Source organism: Mauremys mutica, chromosome 3 (genome assembly GCF_020497125.1).
Source record: "Mauremys mutica isolate MM-2020 ecotype Southern chromosome 3, ASM2049712v1, whole genome shotgun sequence".
Taxonomy (NCBI): Eukaryota; Metazoa; Chordata; order Testudines; family Geoemydidae; genus Mauremys; species Mauremys mutica.
The window spans coordinates 46,432,452-46,446,645 of record NC_059074.1 but is presented as its reverse complement, the minus strand read 5'-3'; the positions used below and the strand labels follow the sequence as shown (position 1 = coordinate 46,446,645).

The following is a 14,194-nucleotide window of genomic DNA, read 5'->3' as shown; positions in this document are numbered from 1 at the left end:
TAATTGGCCCTTGTAATCTTGTGGCACCAGCACACTGTAGCTTCATTTTATCTCAGCAACAAATTCTTGATTTGTGGGACCAGTAATAATAATCAACGATGGATAAATTCTTAATAAAGTTACCCAGAGAAAAAGAAAAGGGTAATTCATCAAGTGACGGCCTGAGTTCGACACCCCGCTTGCAAACTAAAGTTATACAAAAAGAAAAATGCGACAAATCTACAAGATTGCTGAAAACTCCTTTTCTTTTCTTGGTTATCAAGATTTACATGGTTGGAGTACAATAGTGAATTAGACAGAGCTTTTTGCTCGGTCTGCAAAAGCTGTTCTGAAAAGGTGGTCTTAATATTTTCTACGAAGGCCAAACCAACGTTTATCTCATCCAGATTTCAAGATTGGAGAGACACAATCCATGGTTTTACATCAAACAAAAAATCCTTTTGTCACAAGGAAGCAGTAATGAAGTATTAGCTGCGATTGCAGAGCAGCAATGTTTCTGCACTAATGTCGGCCAGCTACAGAAAAGAATCACAATCAGCTAGGAATGCACTGCACAAAATTTTTACCAGTGTTCAGTACCTAGCTCAACAAGGAATAGCATTACGTGGACATAATGAGAGTGATTCAAATTTGATGCAGCTCTTGTTGCTATGCAGTACAGATTCAGAGGAACTGAGACAGTGGCTTAGTTGCACAAAATATAAGTGGCTGTCACATGAGGTTATTAACGAAATAATTGAAATGATGGCAATGATGGTGCTAAGACAAACTGTGCAAAAGATAAGGCTTCTAAGTTTTACGCCATCATAATGGATGAGACTACCAATTTATCAAGAAAAGAACAAGTAAGTTTTTCTTTAAGGTTCTTTTCTAGTGAAGACTGGGAGATTTATGAGGAGTTTATTGGGTTTTAGCAAACTGACACAATGGATGCTGCTTCTCTTTTCAAAATTGTGGAAGATACACTTCTCAGGTATGATTTGCCCTTTTCTGATTGCCGGGGACAGTGTTACAACAGAGCCACTAATGCGTTCGGTAAATTTGCTGTGGTCCAAGCCAGAGTGAAGGATTGAGAGCCAAGAGTGGAATTTGTGCACTGTGCTACACATGCCCTTAACCTTGCCACGCAGGATGCCCTGCATAATATTCCAGAATGTTGTAATAGGTTTTCGATGGTGAAAGATCTCATCAATGCCTTTAGGGAGTCACCAAAGTGTATGGCAGCATTCAGAGAGTTTCAGAGTGAAGGGGAACCTTCTTTAGACCATAGTGTCCATCTTGTTGGGCACAAAGGATCAGCAGCATTAAATCACTGCTCCACATCTACGAGGCCATGACGAACTGCCTGGATGAATGTAGTCACTCTTCAGATGAATTTAGCTCAAAGTGTAGTGGATTCTCAAAGCAACTTCAAGCTTTTTCAACGTACTTTACACTGACAGTTCTTGTGAAATCCATGGGTCCTGTAGACTAAGCTAATGCAAAAATTCAAAGCCCAAACGTATCATTGGCAAGCGTAACAAAGAAAGTTGGCCTGTTGCAAGAGATGTTGAGCGGGATGCACACCAACTCGTCATACAGTCACTTCTGGGAAACAGTTGATAAGGCAAGAAATCTTTATTTAGATGATCCCACACTCCCGAGAAAATGTAAGCCACTGAGATCAATGGAAGCCTTCCTCACACCTTCAGTGACCCCAGAAAGTATTTTCATCAAATACATGTTGGGATCATTGATGCTTGAGAAGTTGCCATTTAACAGAAGTTTTCAGTGGAAAGCTTTACATTCACAATAAAATTGGATAAGCGTATAACTGATGCAGCAAATGACGCGAAACAGGACATTGTCTCAATAAGTGAAGCTTTCCATGGTGACATTAACACAGAGAGGCTATTTCTTCATTTAGAAATGCTGTGTGATATTTGCAGCTTAATTCGGTGAGCGAAGTGAAGCAATTTCTGAAACAAAACGAAGGTTTGAGTGACATGTCAGAAGTTACAATTCTCCTGAAATTATTCCACTCAACCGTGCAGGTTGTAGTCAGAATTGTGTAATCATTCAGTTGCCTGTGCAGACTGAAAAATTATTTGCGAACGACAATGAGCCAAGAATGTCTAAATCACTTGGCATTTCTGCACATTCATAAGAACTCTACCTCTGAATTGGACATTACAAGTCTCCTGGATGACTTCATTTCAAGAATCAAACAGTGACAAAAAGTGTTTGCTGCCTCCTGAAGAATATCACAAAAGAAAGGGGCTACATTTTGTTTTAATTTTAGAAAGTATTTTTGCTTTTGAGGATTATTGATACAAGAGTGCTTGGTTGTTTCTGTATTCAAAAGAGTATTAATAAAGTTGATAGTCTTAGTTAAATACATTTTTCTTACGATAGTGATATTGTGCAATATAGGGAAACTGTTAAACACTTACTGTTTCCAGTCCATTTTTACATTATTTATTTTATAAGGCAGGTGTGGGAGGCAGGGGCGGGACTTGGGTCCATTCTGGGCACCACCAAAAATTATACAAACCTGCCACCCCTGTAGGCAGCATCTTCTAAGTGCTAGAGTGGCACAGATGCAGCGCTGTAAGTGTACACAAGCCCTCAGAGTATCACAGCTAAATACAAGCTGGAACAGATTGAAATATCTGCCAACTACTTATGCTAAACAAGGGACTATTCAAGAAGAAGTGGCCTGTTAACATCCCTCCAGTCATAGAGGTGAAAGAAGCAGGTGGGGAAGCTGCTAGTCGGTTATAGGTTGTTGTAATAAGCAAATTCAGTGTCCCTTTAAAAAAAAAAAAATCTTAAAAATTTATTTTTTCTTTCAATCCCTGTTACTTGATTTGTAGTAAATAATGAGGGAGTTCTTATATTTTTTTAAAAAATTTAAATAATTGCTATGAATTACCACTCTACATTATAGTCACCGGGCCGAGGAAAGAGAATGAGATTGACTCTGCAGTTTGATAGACAGGCCACTCATCACAGTTCAAGTTCCTGCTCCAATTACTATTTATAAAAAGTGGAATCATTTCAAGAGGAGCTTGCAAAGGCCCCCCACTAAACTATCCCATGGCCCACTGGCAAGGGCACTCTCCTGCAATGGGAGAGAACCAGGTTCAAATCCTTTCTCCACATCAAGCAGAAGTGGGAATTGAAGCCAGGTGTCCCACATCTGAGGTGAGTGCCCTAGGCCAAAGCTTATCCAGGAGCTGTCACCACAAAAATCCTCTGCCTGCTTGTGTCCGAATGCCTGAAAAAGTTGGTGATTATATTACTGAAACATTAACACAGACTTTTTTTTTTTAACTTTGATTTGCTGAAAAATTACAAAACATGTTTCAGGTTGAAACAAACTTATTATTCTTAAACAGCAAATCAAAAAATCTGTTGTTCACCCAACTCTGTTTTGGGACATGTTCCTGCTCCCATTAGTTTGGTGTAACTCACTGATTTCAATGAGAATTTTGCCTAGCAACAAAGAGCCTAATCTTACACTGTAATAAAAGGTCCCTAATGTAGATGCTCAGCGCATTTAAGATCAGCTGTAAGGAAAGACTGCAGGAATTGGGCCCCCTCAGCTATGTCTCTTCTCTGTGAGGCCATGTCTACACAACTGGTGCTATAGCAGCACAGTACAGCACTATAGTTACACTGCTGTAGTGCCATAGTGTAGACACTTCCTACAGTGACAGATGGGGGTGGGGGGGCTGTTTCTATTGCTATAGGAACTCCACCTCCCCAAGCAGTAGTAGCTAGCTGTGTCTATGCTGGCGGTTAGGTCGGTATAGGTGTGGCGCTCAGCCGGTAGTGTGTCAACCTCACTTCCAAGTGAGACCAGGGCATAGTGTTTCATGCAGTGTGATGGTGCCAGCCTTCCAAATAAGTACGTAACAGGCCAGATCTGCAGCTGGTGTGAATCAGCATAGCTCTGTTAACTGACTTATACCAGGTAAAAATTTGGTCCTGTCTTCAGTGTGCCCCACCAATGCACCATTTATGAAATACCTTCACAAGATCTGCAGGAAGGTGGGGTGTTGGGGTGTGTTCCATTGCGCACTGATTTCAAGTGTTTCTCATCATTTACAAATTCTTTCAGGGCACTCAGGATCGAGCAGGTTGACGGGTGGTTATATCCCTTCATTTCTGAAAAAGGAACTAGGCTCTGCTGGGCAGAGGGTTCAGTTAGCACCAATTGCAGATCCATCTTCTAGTAAGTATAACTCTGAGCTTGGTTGTTTGCTCGTTTGGGCAATAATGCTGTCTCTTGATAAACTGTATAGTCAAAATTGCTTGACCACACTTTTTCATTATGGAATATACTCGAGACACCAAATAACCACTGTCAGTCAGGTTTATTAATATGATACGGGAGACAGGTTCTATATGATACCCGTCTCCAAAGAGCAGTCCTGTGCAGCAACATTACATTCACCTTACACAGAAAGTGTGCTCCTCAAAATTGCATTCCGAAAGCCATCTTCTTATACTGTGCTTGTTTACCAATAAAAAGGTACTACATATGTCACCTGAAACTAGATTCAATTAATCAGCTTTTTTACCTTGTTTCTGGTACCATGATGTACCCTTTTATCTTTTATTCTGAACACACACATTCCAGGTCAGGATGCACCCTTATCTTTGTTCTGTGTGCATGCATTCCAGGTACTAAGGGGTGTGAAGACCCCTCCTAGGCCTGTACCAAGATAAATAGGTCTGAGGGTAACTCCCTTTCTGTGGCTATGAGGAAACAATTATATTTCCTGATACTGACAGTTTTCCTATCTACTTAAGCCAAAGCTTACCTCGGCTAATGCAAAGTGTTATCGGCTACTTAGCATAAGTGAACAGGACTGTGATATAGGCCAGTTTAGGCTCTATCACTGTTACAGTATTTGTGTTTAATGTATACTAATATATGGTGAGGATAATGCATATTATGATACATGGTTAGGGGGCTGGAGCACATGACTTATGAGGAGAGGCTGAGGGAACTGGGATTGTTTAGTCTGCAGAAGAGAAGAATGAGGGGGGATTTGATAGCTGCTTTCAACTACCTGAAAGGAGGTTCCAAAGAGGATGGACTTAGACTGTTCTCAGTGGTACCTGATGACAGAACAAGGAGTAATGGTCTCAAGTTGCAGTGGGGGAGGTTTAGGTTGGATATTAAGAAAAAACTTTTTCACTAGGAGGGTGGTGAAGTACTGGAATGGGTTACTGGGGGAGGTGGTGGAATCTCCTTCCCTAGAGGTTTTTAAGGTCAGGCTTGAAAAAGCCCTGGCTGGGATGATTTAGTTGGGGATTGGTCCTGCTTTGAGCAGGGGGTTGGACTAGATGACCTCCTGAGGTCACTTCCAACTCTGATAATCTATGATACAGGCTAGCCATCATATTAGTCAACATAGTGTCTGTAGTTACTGTCTGTAGCTGCTGTAATCCTCAGTTCTTATATTTGACTGAATTGTAAAGAAGTGAGTCACTAGAACTATAGGGCCTGATCCTGCAACACTTACTCTTGTTACAAGGGTTGCAGGATTAAGTCTAGTCTGACTTCTTTAAACTGTTATAAAACATCAGTTTTACCAATTAAACAAACATATAGCCTGTACTCCACAACACAGTCGTCCCAGAATGCACAGCTATTATTACCACCAAGGGTGGGTGTCACGGTGCACATCACTCACCACTGCTATGTCTCCCGGGCCACTTCTCTATAGCCCCAGCACCTTCTTCACTCTTCATCAGGGCCTGCAATTACCCAGTCTCAGCAGCCAGCCAGGGGCTCCTCTTGCTCCTCCAGTCCCTCCCAGCAGTTGCTTTGTCCAAGGTACCACAGGTCTCTCCACCTGCTAGAGAGACAGACTTCACCCCTTAAGCTCCAGGCAGAGGCTGACACTGCTCTGCCTTATGGCTTTTTTAATATGGGGCTGCTAGGCCCAGATTGGCTGCTCCTCACAGCCCCTCTCCTATTGGCTGCTTCCTGTGCAGCCTCCCTAGGCTGCTTTTAACCCCTTCTCTGCCAGTGTGGGTCAACGCCCCATCACAGTGGGGTTTTCAGAATCACCTTAATGATTTAGGAGCAGGTCTCAAAAACCCCCACACTAAATTGTCTATTCTTTATAGAAAATTGAATTTATTGTTCACTTGAGTAAGGACAGAGTAAACACTGGGGCACAGATTCACACTCTGCTCCATCCCTCCTGTACCCCTTTTGGCAACGCAAAGGGGCTGGAGAATAACCATATCTCCCCAGCTTGGGATTCCCTTGTCATGGGGACTATACTGCTGGCACAAAACCTGAGTAGTCCACTTCTATACCATTCCTCCAGTGAAAGGTCTACTCCAGTTATTCTCTGCTAGCAGGTAGCCTTGAGGCTGCTCTAAAGTATGCTGGGGTGAGACATAGAACTGGCCCCAAAATCTGCAAATTGGTTCCTTTGCAACCCATCTCTTGCTGTATCCAGCAGATACCAGGCACAGTAGAGAATCTGGCCTGAGTAGGGATCTTGGCAAATGGCTCACAGTATTATTTCCCATATCCTAATTTTTTACTTTATTTTTTTAAATACAAATTGGCTCTAAAGTTGCAGCTTCTAACAGAGAGAGTATCCAGATTCTGTATCCAGTGGCTTTTTAAAGGAACTACTCCTCCAGCTGAGCTAGTCTGTAACAGGGTATAGCAGGGCCTTCTTTGCTCCTGCCTCTGCTGTGTTCCAAAAAACACTCAGAGACCTTGTGGCTCAGCAGTCACCAGTGCAGTTTATTTACAGGGTGCAATCCCACCACCTTCTCACCACATACAGCTTGCAGGTTTCAGCCAGGAGGAAAGAGTTACCCCTGTCCTTCCACTGTCTGCCTCCCCTGCTCTGGGCCTGTATCTAGCCATGGCTAATTAGGTTGGCAGCTGTTTCCCCTTTGCAAATCAGACACAGATTTCTCTAGCCAGTTCCAATTCACCTCCCTGGATTGGGGCTGGTGTGACAGAGGCCAGGCTCTGGGGTTCCAGCCCAGCACCCTGTCACACAGTCACTGAAACTTTATCTAATGGCTTTTCTTCTTCTCATTTGTAGATTATGCTTCTCTGAAGTCTGTCAGACCTCATATTGGGCGGCCATCATTTAATACACCTTCAAAAAGCACACCAGCATTAATGCCACGTCCACCGCCAATTCAGCCAATCCATGGACGCACTGACTGGTCTTCAAAGTACGGAGCTCACCGGTGACTTGCAGAAAGCACTTTCTGTTGAATCAGTGCACATTTCTCATGAAATGGTGACCAATGCTAGACCATTTGCCATGACTTTATAAGCCTGTGATTTAAAAAAAAACCCTATCTTCTTTGAGTGAGACATTTCAAGACTTTTTTAGTTTTATTTGTATTGATTTGAATGCAATCTTATACCTTTTTGTATAAAATTGTTTTGTTATATGATCAGGTCCAATTATTTTCTTAAAACCAATACATTTTGTATATATGGCTTGAAGTTTTTGGCATTTTATATGATAAACTTTGTAATGAACTTGATAAAAAATTAATATTTCCTTTGTCAGGTCCAAATATTTTATATAAGTAAATAAAACGTAGCAGACTGAGGCAGTATTGCAAAAGAGATGCAATTGTGAGAAAGAGGCATTCACCAAATATTGTTTTGTGATCGTTACGCTCTGAATGGGACGTATGAGGCAAGGCGGTCAATCAAACTGAATAATTCAGCCTTAGTTTAATGCCATGCTGCACCAGCTGGATGCGATTGTCAGTCTTTCACCTGCTTGGGGCATCAGTGACATAACATGAAAAACTAAGGACCTGAACTTGCTCTCCTTGAGGTCAATGGCAGGTGGATTGGGCCCTAAATCAATCACAGGCTTATTGAAGGGTGTTTTTTTAGCTTTGGCTGGTGTTTGTAAATTTATCTTCACACTGTTTGTGCTGCCTGTCAGTTTTTCAGTTTTGGGGTTGATCCTGCAATCCCAAGGCCAAATCCCTGCTAACCACACTGTGAGTTTGGCCTGAATGAGACCAGCAGAATCAGGCTGCTAGTTTGACTACATTCCGCCTGTTTGTAATGCTATCGCCGTTCAATAAGTATTCTGTGGGGTTTCCTCATCTGTCCTGAAGTGCCACTTCAGACTTAACTGTTGTTGTCTTTCAGAGTGAAAATAAAACATGCTGCATAGGGGGCTGCTCCTATTAGTCAATTATAACTTTCCTAAAGACTTCCATGAAGCAAAGTCAGGCCCTGTTTAGGTAGGGCAAGTAGGAGCTGGAGAAATATTTGAGGCAATATTGAATATGACAAAGCTGGTTCACAGGCACAGTAACATAGTATTAATGATGCACCAGCAGCGAAGTTTAAGAAACTATATATGCAGCTGATTTAATTTCTATTACTTTGTTTTCCTGCCTGATTCCCTTAATTTATCCAGATTCAGTTTTTATAAACAAGTAAACGTCAATCAACAGTTACAGTGCTGATTTAGCTCACCTTCCCATATTGTTAAATATAGCTCGGTTTCCATAAACGAGGTCTTGTTGGTTGTTTTGTTAGAGTAAGCCTTTAGGATCAAATTTTGGTCCCAGTGATGTCCATGGCGAAATCTCAATTGATTTCATTGAGACCAGGAGTTGACTTGTGGAGGAGGGGAAAAGTAACATGGTAGAGAAGTTACAAGGGTTACTGACAGAGGAAAGCAGCTAAATAGCACAGATACAAAACTGAGTGGGGATTGTTCTCTCCATTCTAAATGCTTAGCTTATCAAAGTGCACTGGAAAAGGCCACCTCCACTTTCTAGCAAAAATGTGCAAAAAGGAAAAAAAATCATCTGTGTATTTCACCACACAGAAAACCTTCCCTGATCTCTCGGGGATAAGGGCTTAGGAATGGCCTCGCGTTCATATGGAGCCTGATAATCCACAGGAAGGCCTGGGCCCAACCCCAGCATATCCATGCAGAGTGCCTCTTTCTTTGCACTCTTTCCAAGACCCTTTTCCCTTGAGCTATCCTAGGAGCTACATTGCTCTTAGGATTCCCCAGTCTACCTGCACGCTGCCTCCTCTTCCAAAGGGCAGCAGCTGGATTGGAAGGTAATTCTGTGGACTAATTTCTGCTGGACTTTCCTACAAAAACCATTCCATTTTGGGTGGAGCGTATACCCTAGAGCAATTTCTCTGCCAGTCCCCTTTTGAAATCAGAGCATCAAATATGATTTACTCATGTGGAGAGAGAGAGAGAGCAGCTGCTGACTCAGCTGTCGGAGAGAGCATGATGGATAGTGGCCAGTGCCTTTGTTCTGTGCACTGTGACCACGTGGGCAGCATATGCTGCTCTCCACATGATGCAATGAAGGAGCAAAATGATCTGCATTATTTAAAAATTAATATGCACGTAGGACCTTCACAGAACCGCATCATGGCTGTCTAACCTTCACCACCCAGGCTTTGTTACCAGTTAACTAACAAACACTCATTTCAAACCTATAGGTACTTGCTAACAGAGCTGTGATGTTGGTATACACACAAGGAAGTAAAACCAAGCTATTTTGAATTATGCAGCACTAGATGCATGTACTTGGGAGAAAAGGTGGGGTGGGGTGGGGGGAGAAGTGTTTGCCAAGTGGAAAAGGACAAAACTGTGTATTTACATTTCTTAAAACCATATAGAATAAGAACTGACCGTTTCTTCTCTGGAAATCAAAATCTGCATTTATATTTAGAGATTTTTAATTTATTTATAATGAATGAACTGACACTAACAAGGGAGATGTTTGGACCTATACAAATACCTAGCTAGCTGTTTGTAAATAGTCTATTCTGCTGTGACCATATGCCCCTAATTCTCACTAATGGTTGTAGTTCCTATCATTGTCAGAATAGAGAGCCCAATCCTGCAACCCTTACTCAGGCAAGCAAGTAATTTGCCTGAGTAAAAGGTTCAGAATCATGGCTAGTCCTGAAAATGGATCCACAAGAAGGGTCATAAGGTTACTCGGTGCAGGAATAAGGATCTGCATTCAAACCCCTTTGCAAATATGGGGCCTTTATTTGTCAAACCTAAACAGCTCACATTCAAAAATGGTCTACTCTAGTTTTAAATTAAACAGATACAATGTATAGATTCACTCAATAGCAAATGTATCGTGGGCACAATCCTGCAGTCTTTACTCAAGCAAACTCACACTGAGCTCAGTGAGCGTTTTTTGCTTGAATAAGGACTGCAGGTTGGGCTATATCTGTTTTTGCTTGTTTGTTTTTTAATGTTTTCTCTGATTTGTGCCATTTAGATGGAAAAAAGTAGAGGCTGTACATTACATTGAAAACCTGACCAAAAGCAATATATTTGTAAGAAAACATATCTCATGCAAAATATTACCTATCTCTTAGCAGGTTCTGCAGCGTTTTTATGCTAAGTATGTGATTTTGATTTTTAGAATTATTTTACAATTTACAGTTTCTCATACCCCTGTGTAATAATATGATCTTAATATGAAGGAGTCAGACCTTGGGTTGGCATATTAATCTGTATTATCTTGATTTTCTTAAGTTATATACAGAGAAATAAAATGAAATTATTACTGAAACCCTCCCCATCCTGTTTACAGATTCATTAAAAATGCTTTAGTGGAAGTACATGCCATAAAATGGGGAGAAAAATATTTATTGAAAGAGATGAAAACCCAGAAGATTTTCTTTGTTGGGTTTTTTTTTTGTTTTTTTTCTGGGTGTGGGTGGTGGTCGTGGTGGTGGTGGTGTGTTTGTTGGAGGGTGGATGTTTAAACTGTTTAATTCCTTCTGTGTAAAGAGCCTCCTGCCCAGAATAAAGTTACTCTTGAAGAGATGTTGACTTAAGTGTTATGTTTTTCATTCAGATGCTAATATCTAGAGATTAATTATATTTTTAAATAATTCACTAACCCTTGCATTTAATCCCTTTTGAATTTTGCATTAAAAATTTTGCTTCTACCAAAGATCATCTTGCCTGCAAGTTCCAGGTTATAATCTTCATCCAAATATGTGACATTTTGTAAGCTTCTGTCCCTTACAGTTAAACACAGGGATCCTCTCCATTAAAGCCAAGAGGTGACAGGTGTTGGAGAGTTAGAGATTGATGGCTGGGCCAAACCTCAGTGGCTCTGCAACCCCAACCACCCAGCAGCAATGCCCAAAGTATGGACCTGGTCTCAGGAGTCACTGCTGTGTCTTGTGTATGGGGTGGGCTTGCTCTCCCACCCCATGGCCTCCTTGAGCATCTAGCATGAGACTTGGCCTTAAAACCATTCAAAGACTGAAGCTGGTACAGAATCCTTATTAAACGAGGTATACCATCGGCAGTATGTGGTACCAGTGCTCCTGCCTAGATCGTTTCTAAGATGTTCATCATGATTTACAAAGCTCTAAATGGTCTGAGACCTGCCTATATGAGATTACCTGTGAGGCGCTGCCACAGCTGTGGTCAATGGAGATGCTCCAATTGGATCTGCCTTCTTATAAAAGCAAAGGAGACTGTTGATGGGGAATACTCTAAGAGCCACAGGTTGCCCAAACTTACTTCCCACCGCCTTCCACCCTTTGGATCACAGCTGGAATCTAATTTCCTTCTAGGTATGGAGCCAAAGCCATGTAGCTGAGAGAGATTGTGAGGAAGATTGAAAGGCTTGTTCCTGGGAGAGAGGAAAAAGGGCTTTTCTGGTTTTGAGTTGCTCATCTGCTCAATGTTAATGCTGAGTAGTTAATGCTGCTGGTGGTCATTGTTACTGCAAGTTTGGTTACTTTTTAGGACACCTAGAGCTGTTTGGCTCCCCCCCCTGTTTTTGTTTTTAATGTTTACATCTAAAATTGTCTAATGCAACATTTTTAATAATGCAAAATCTTGTTTTGAAGTATGGTGAAATAAAACATCCTAGAAATATTTTACTAATAGAGATTATAACTGTTCTATCTAGGGGAAAAAATACATCAGCAGAATGTTAAGGTGTCCTGATTAAATACTCAAGTCAAGCAATAACGTGTAAAGTTGGCCATGTACCTTTAACAACCCCTATCTTCATATGCATTTTAAACAGCCATCTATAGAACTACAAGGCAAATGTAGGTAACCCACATGTCAGCAGACTTTCACTATTTCTCTATTATTCCATTTGTATTTCTTTTACTGCAGTACTTCATGCTTTTTGTGTGATGTGGGGTAAATCACAGTTTCTGCCTCAGCTCCCCATGGTAAAATTACTATAGAAAAGACATGCTTTTTTCTTGCACATATAGCATCAGCATCAACTAAAAGCCAATCCTGATCAAATTTCTTAACCATTGTACTTTCCAAGTAAAGGGCTGTTAAGAAAGGAGCAGCAGTAGTTTGTGGTTTGGAAACAGAAGGAAAAGAAAGGCAGACTGCCACATGCAGCGCCTCACTTGGATGTGTCTGGAGTCTTGGAAGCTTGACTACCCTACGTTCTCCTACAAATGGACCTTGAGCTTGTTTGGAGGTTCTAGCAGGGGAGCGCAGCTACCGTAAACCCTTGACCGAAGAACGGTACTCCTCTATCTGGGAGGTCGTCCTCTTCGACCGAGCGCGCAGCTTCGGGAGGGACGCACATGGAGCGGTGAGGGAGGAAGGGGACACCCGCCTAGCCAGCCAGATCAGCCGAATCAACCCTGGCGATCAATGGGGTGACAGATGTCGCAGCCAGATCGCCCTCACATCCAAAGCAAGCTGGGGCTAGCTCGGTATATAAAGCTTGGTCGATTCAATTGCTTACTCGTTAGGGTGAACCAGGTAGCTGGCGCTTATGGGACCAGTTAGGTACATCCAGTGCACTTGAGTGTGTAACAGACACAAGGACTGGTGAAAAGCGATCCTGTCCAAAGAGAGCCCCAAATGTTTGCACTAAATTTATCTCCCAAAAGCCTTTGCAGCATTTGCAAATTACCATCCTCTCTACTGGCGGTTCTCCCCGCTTGCCCCCGCCCACTGGTGTTGCAAACCGTGAGGCGGGCGGGGTTAGTGCGTGGGACCCGGGCTGGGGGCTGCAGTTCCGGGCGCGCAGTGATCCTGCTGCTGCTGCTCCGCGTGAAGGGTTTTGTGCCCCTCCCCTCCGGAGGGCGGGGGCGCTAGTCCTGCTTGTATGTGTCACCCCCTGTCGCTTGTGTGGGGCTGGGCTTGGTTCGGGACCATGGTTGCGGGCGGGTCTGGGTCACTTCAGCTTGCTGCAGCATTGGGGGGAGTGGGGCGCGGTGCATGATGCTTTCGTTAGGTGCAGGTCGATGGCTTTTGTGCAGCTGGGGCTGGGGCGTGCGCGCTGTTAGGGCTGCGTTGCAAATCCCTTTCGGTTTAGTGGGGTTGGATTAATGCAACTCTCCTTGTCGGGGAGAGGGGGAGGGGTTAAGTGCAGTTTTCCCTTTCTACATATAAAAGCAAATCAGTCTCCGCCTCTGGCTTTGAGGCTGGACGAACTATTTTTGTGTTCTGTAAAATGTAGTTTGATCCTTGTTTTATAAGACAACGGGGGGACGGGGACGACACAGAGCAACACCCCACCCCACCTCACCTCTGAGAACCTTTCCAGCTTTACATATTTCAAGGAGAGGTCCAACAGCTGTTACTTCTGGCTCTGTAAATCCCCATATAACACTGACCGGGAAAAATGTTGCCAATTTTATATGTGACGCTCCTCTGTCTTTTGTGGAGCTGGGCTCCCATACAAGGGAAACTGCCTGTGTGGTGTCCTGAGCTAGAGAGCAACCTGGAGGGGAACAGACTGCACGATAGAGCTCTGCTCCCTGCCCTACGGCCCTGCTGCTGGCCATATGTGCATAGGGACCACCTCCCCTAACAGCTGGCAGCCACGGCGTGCTTGGGGAGGAGGCGGAGCAGGGGTGAGCTGGGGCGGGGAGTTCCCCTGCGTGCCGCCCCCACCCTTACTTGCTGCAGGCGGCCCTGCCCCAGCTCCCTCCGCCTAAATGCTGGCGGTGACCAGGCCAGATGAAGATCCGTCCACCGCGCCAAAGAAAATGCTGCCCCCCAAATCCTAGCTCGCGGTCGCCTAATAGATTGCACCGGCCCTGGGTGTTAGTGTCGATATTTTCATGGTGTTTGGTGTATTTGAACTAGCAGTGGCAGTTACTGCTTTTGTTGACAGTTTTTAACTTTAGTTTCCTTTTCTCGCTGCCTTCCAAACTAGGCTTTTTGTC

At 43.2% G+C, this 14,194-nt stretch overlaps 1 protein-coding gene across 10 annotated transcripts in view; it reads left to right on the top strand.

The window, feature by feature from the left end:
* The window catches only part of CILK1 (ciliogenesis associated kinase 1), a 42,527-nt gene extending 31,677 nt beyond the window's left edge, over positions 1-10,850 (top strand). For 9 of the 10 annotated variants that reach the window (XM_045008777.1, XM_045008780.1, XM_045008782.1 and 6 more), the window contains 2 exons: positions 4,106-4,219; positions 7,077-10,850. In XM_045008777.1, the coding sequence (XP_044864712.1) occupies positions 4,106-4,219; positions 7,077-7,231 (269 nt within the window). In that variant the 3' untranslated portion in view covers positions 7,232-10,850. Of the gene's footprint in view, positions 1-4,105; positions 4,220-7,076 lie in introns of those variants that run through there. The other variant, XR_006577774.1, reaches the window with a different exon arrangement.
* The last annotated feature ends 3,344 nt before the right edge of the window (positions 10,851-14,194 follow it).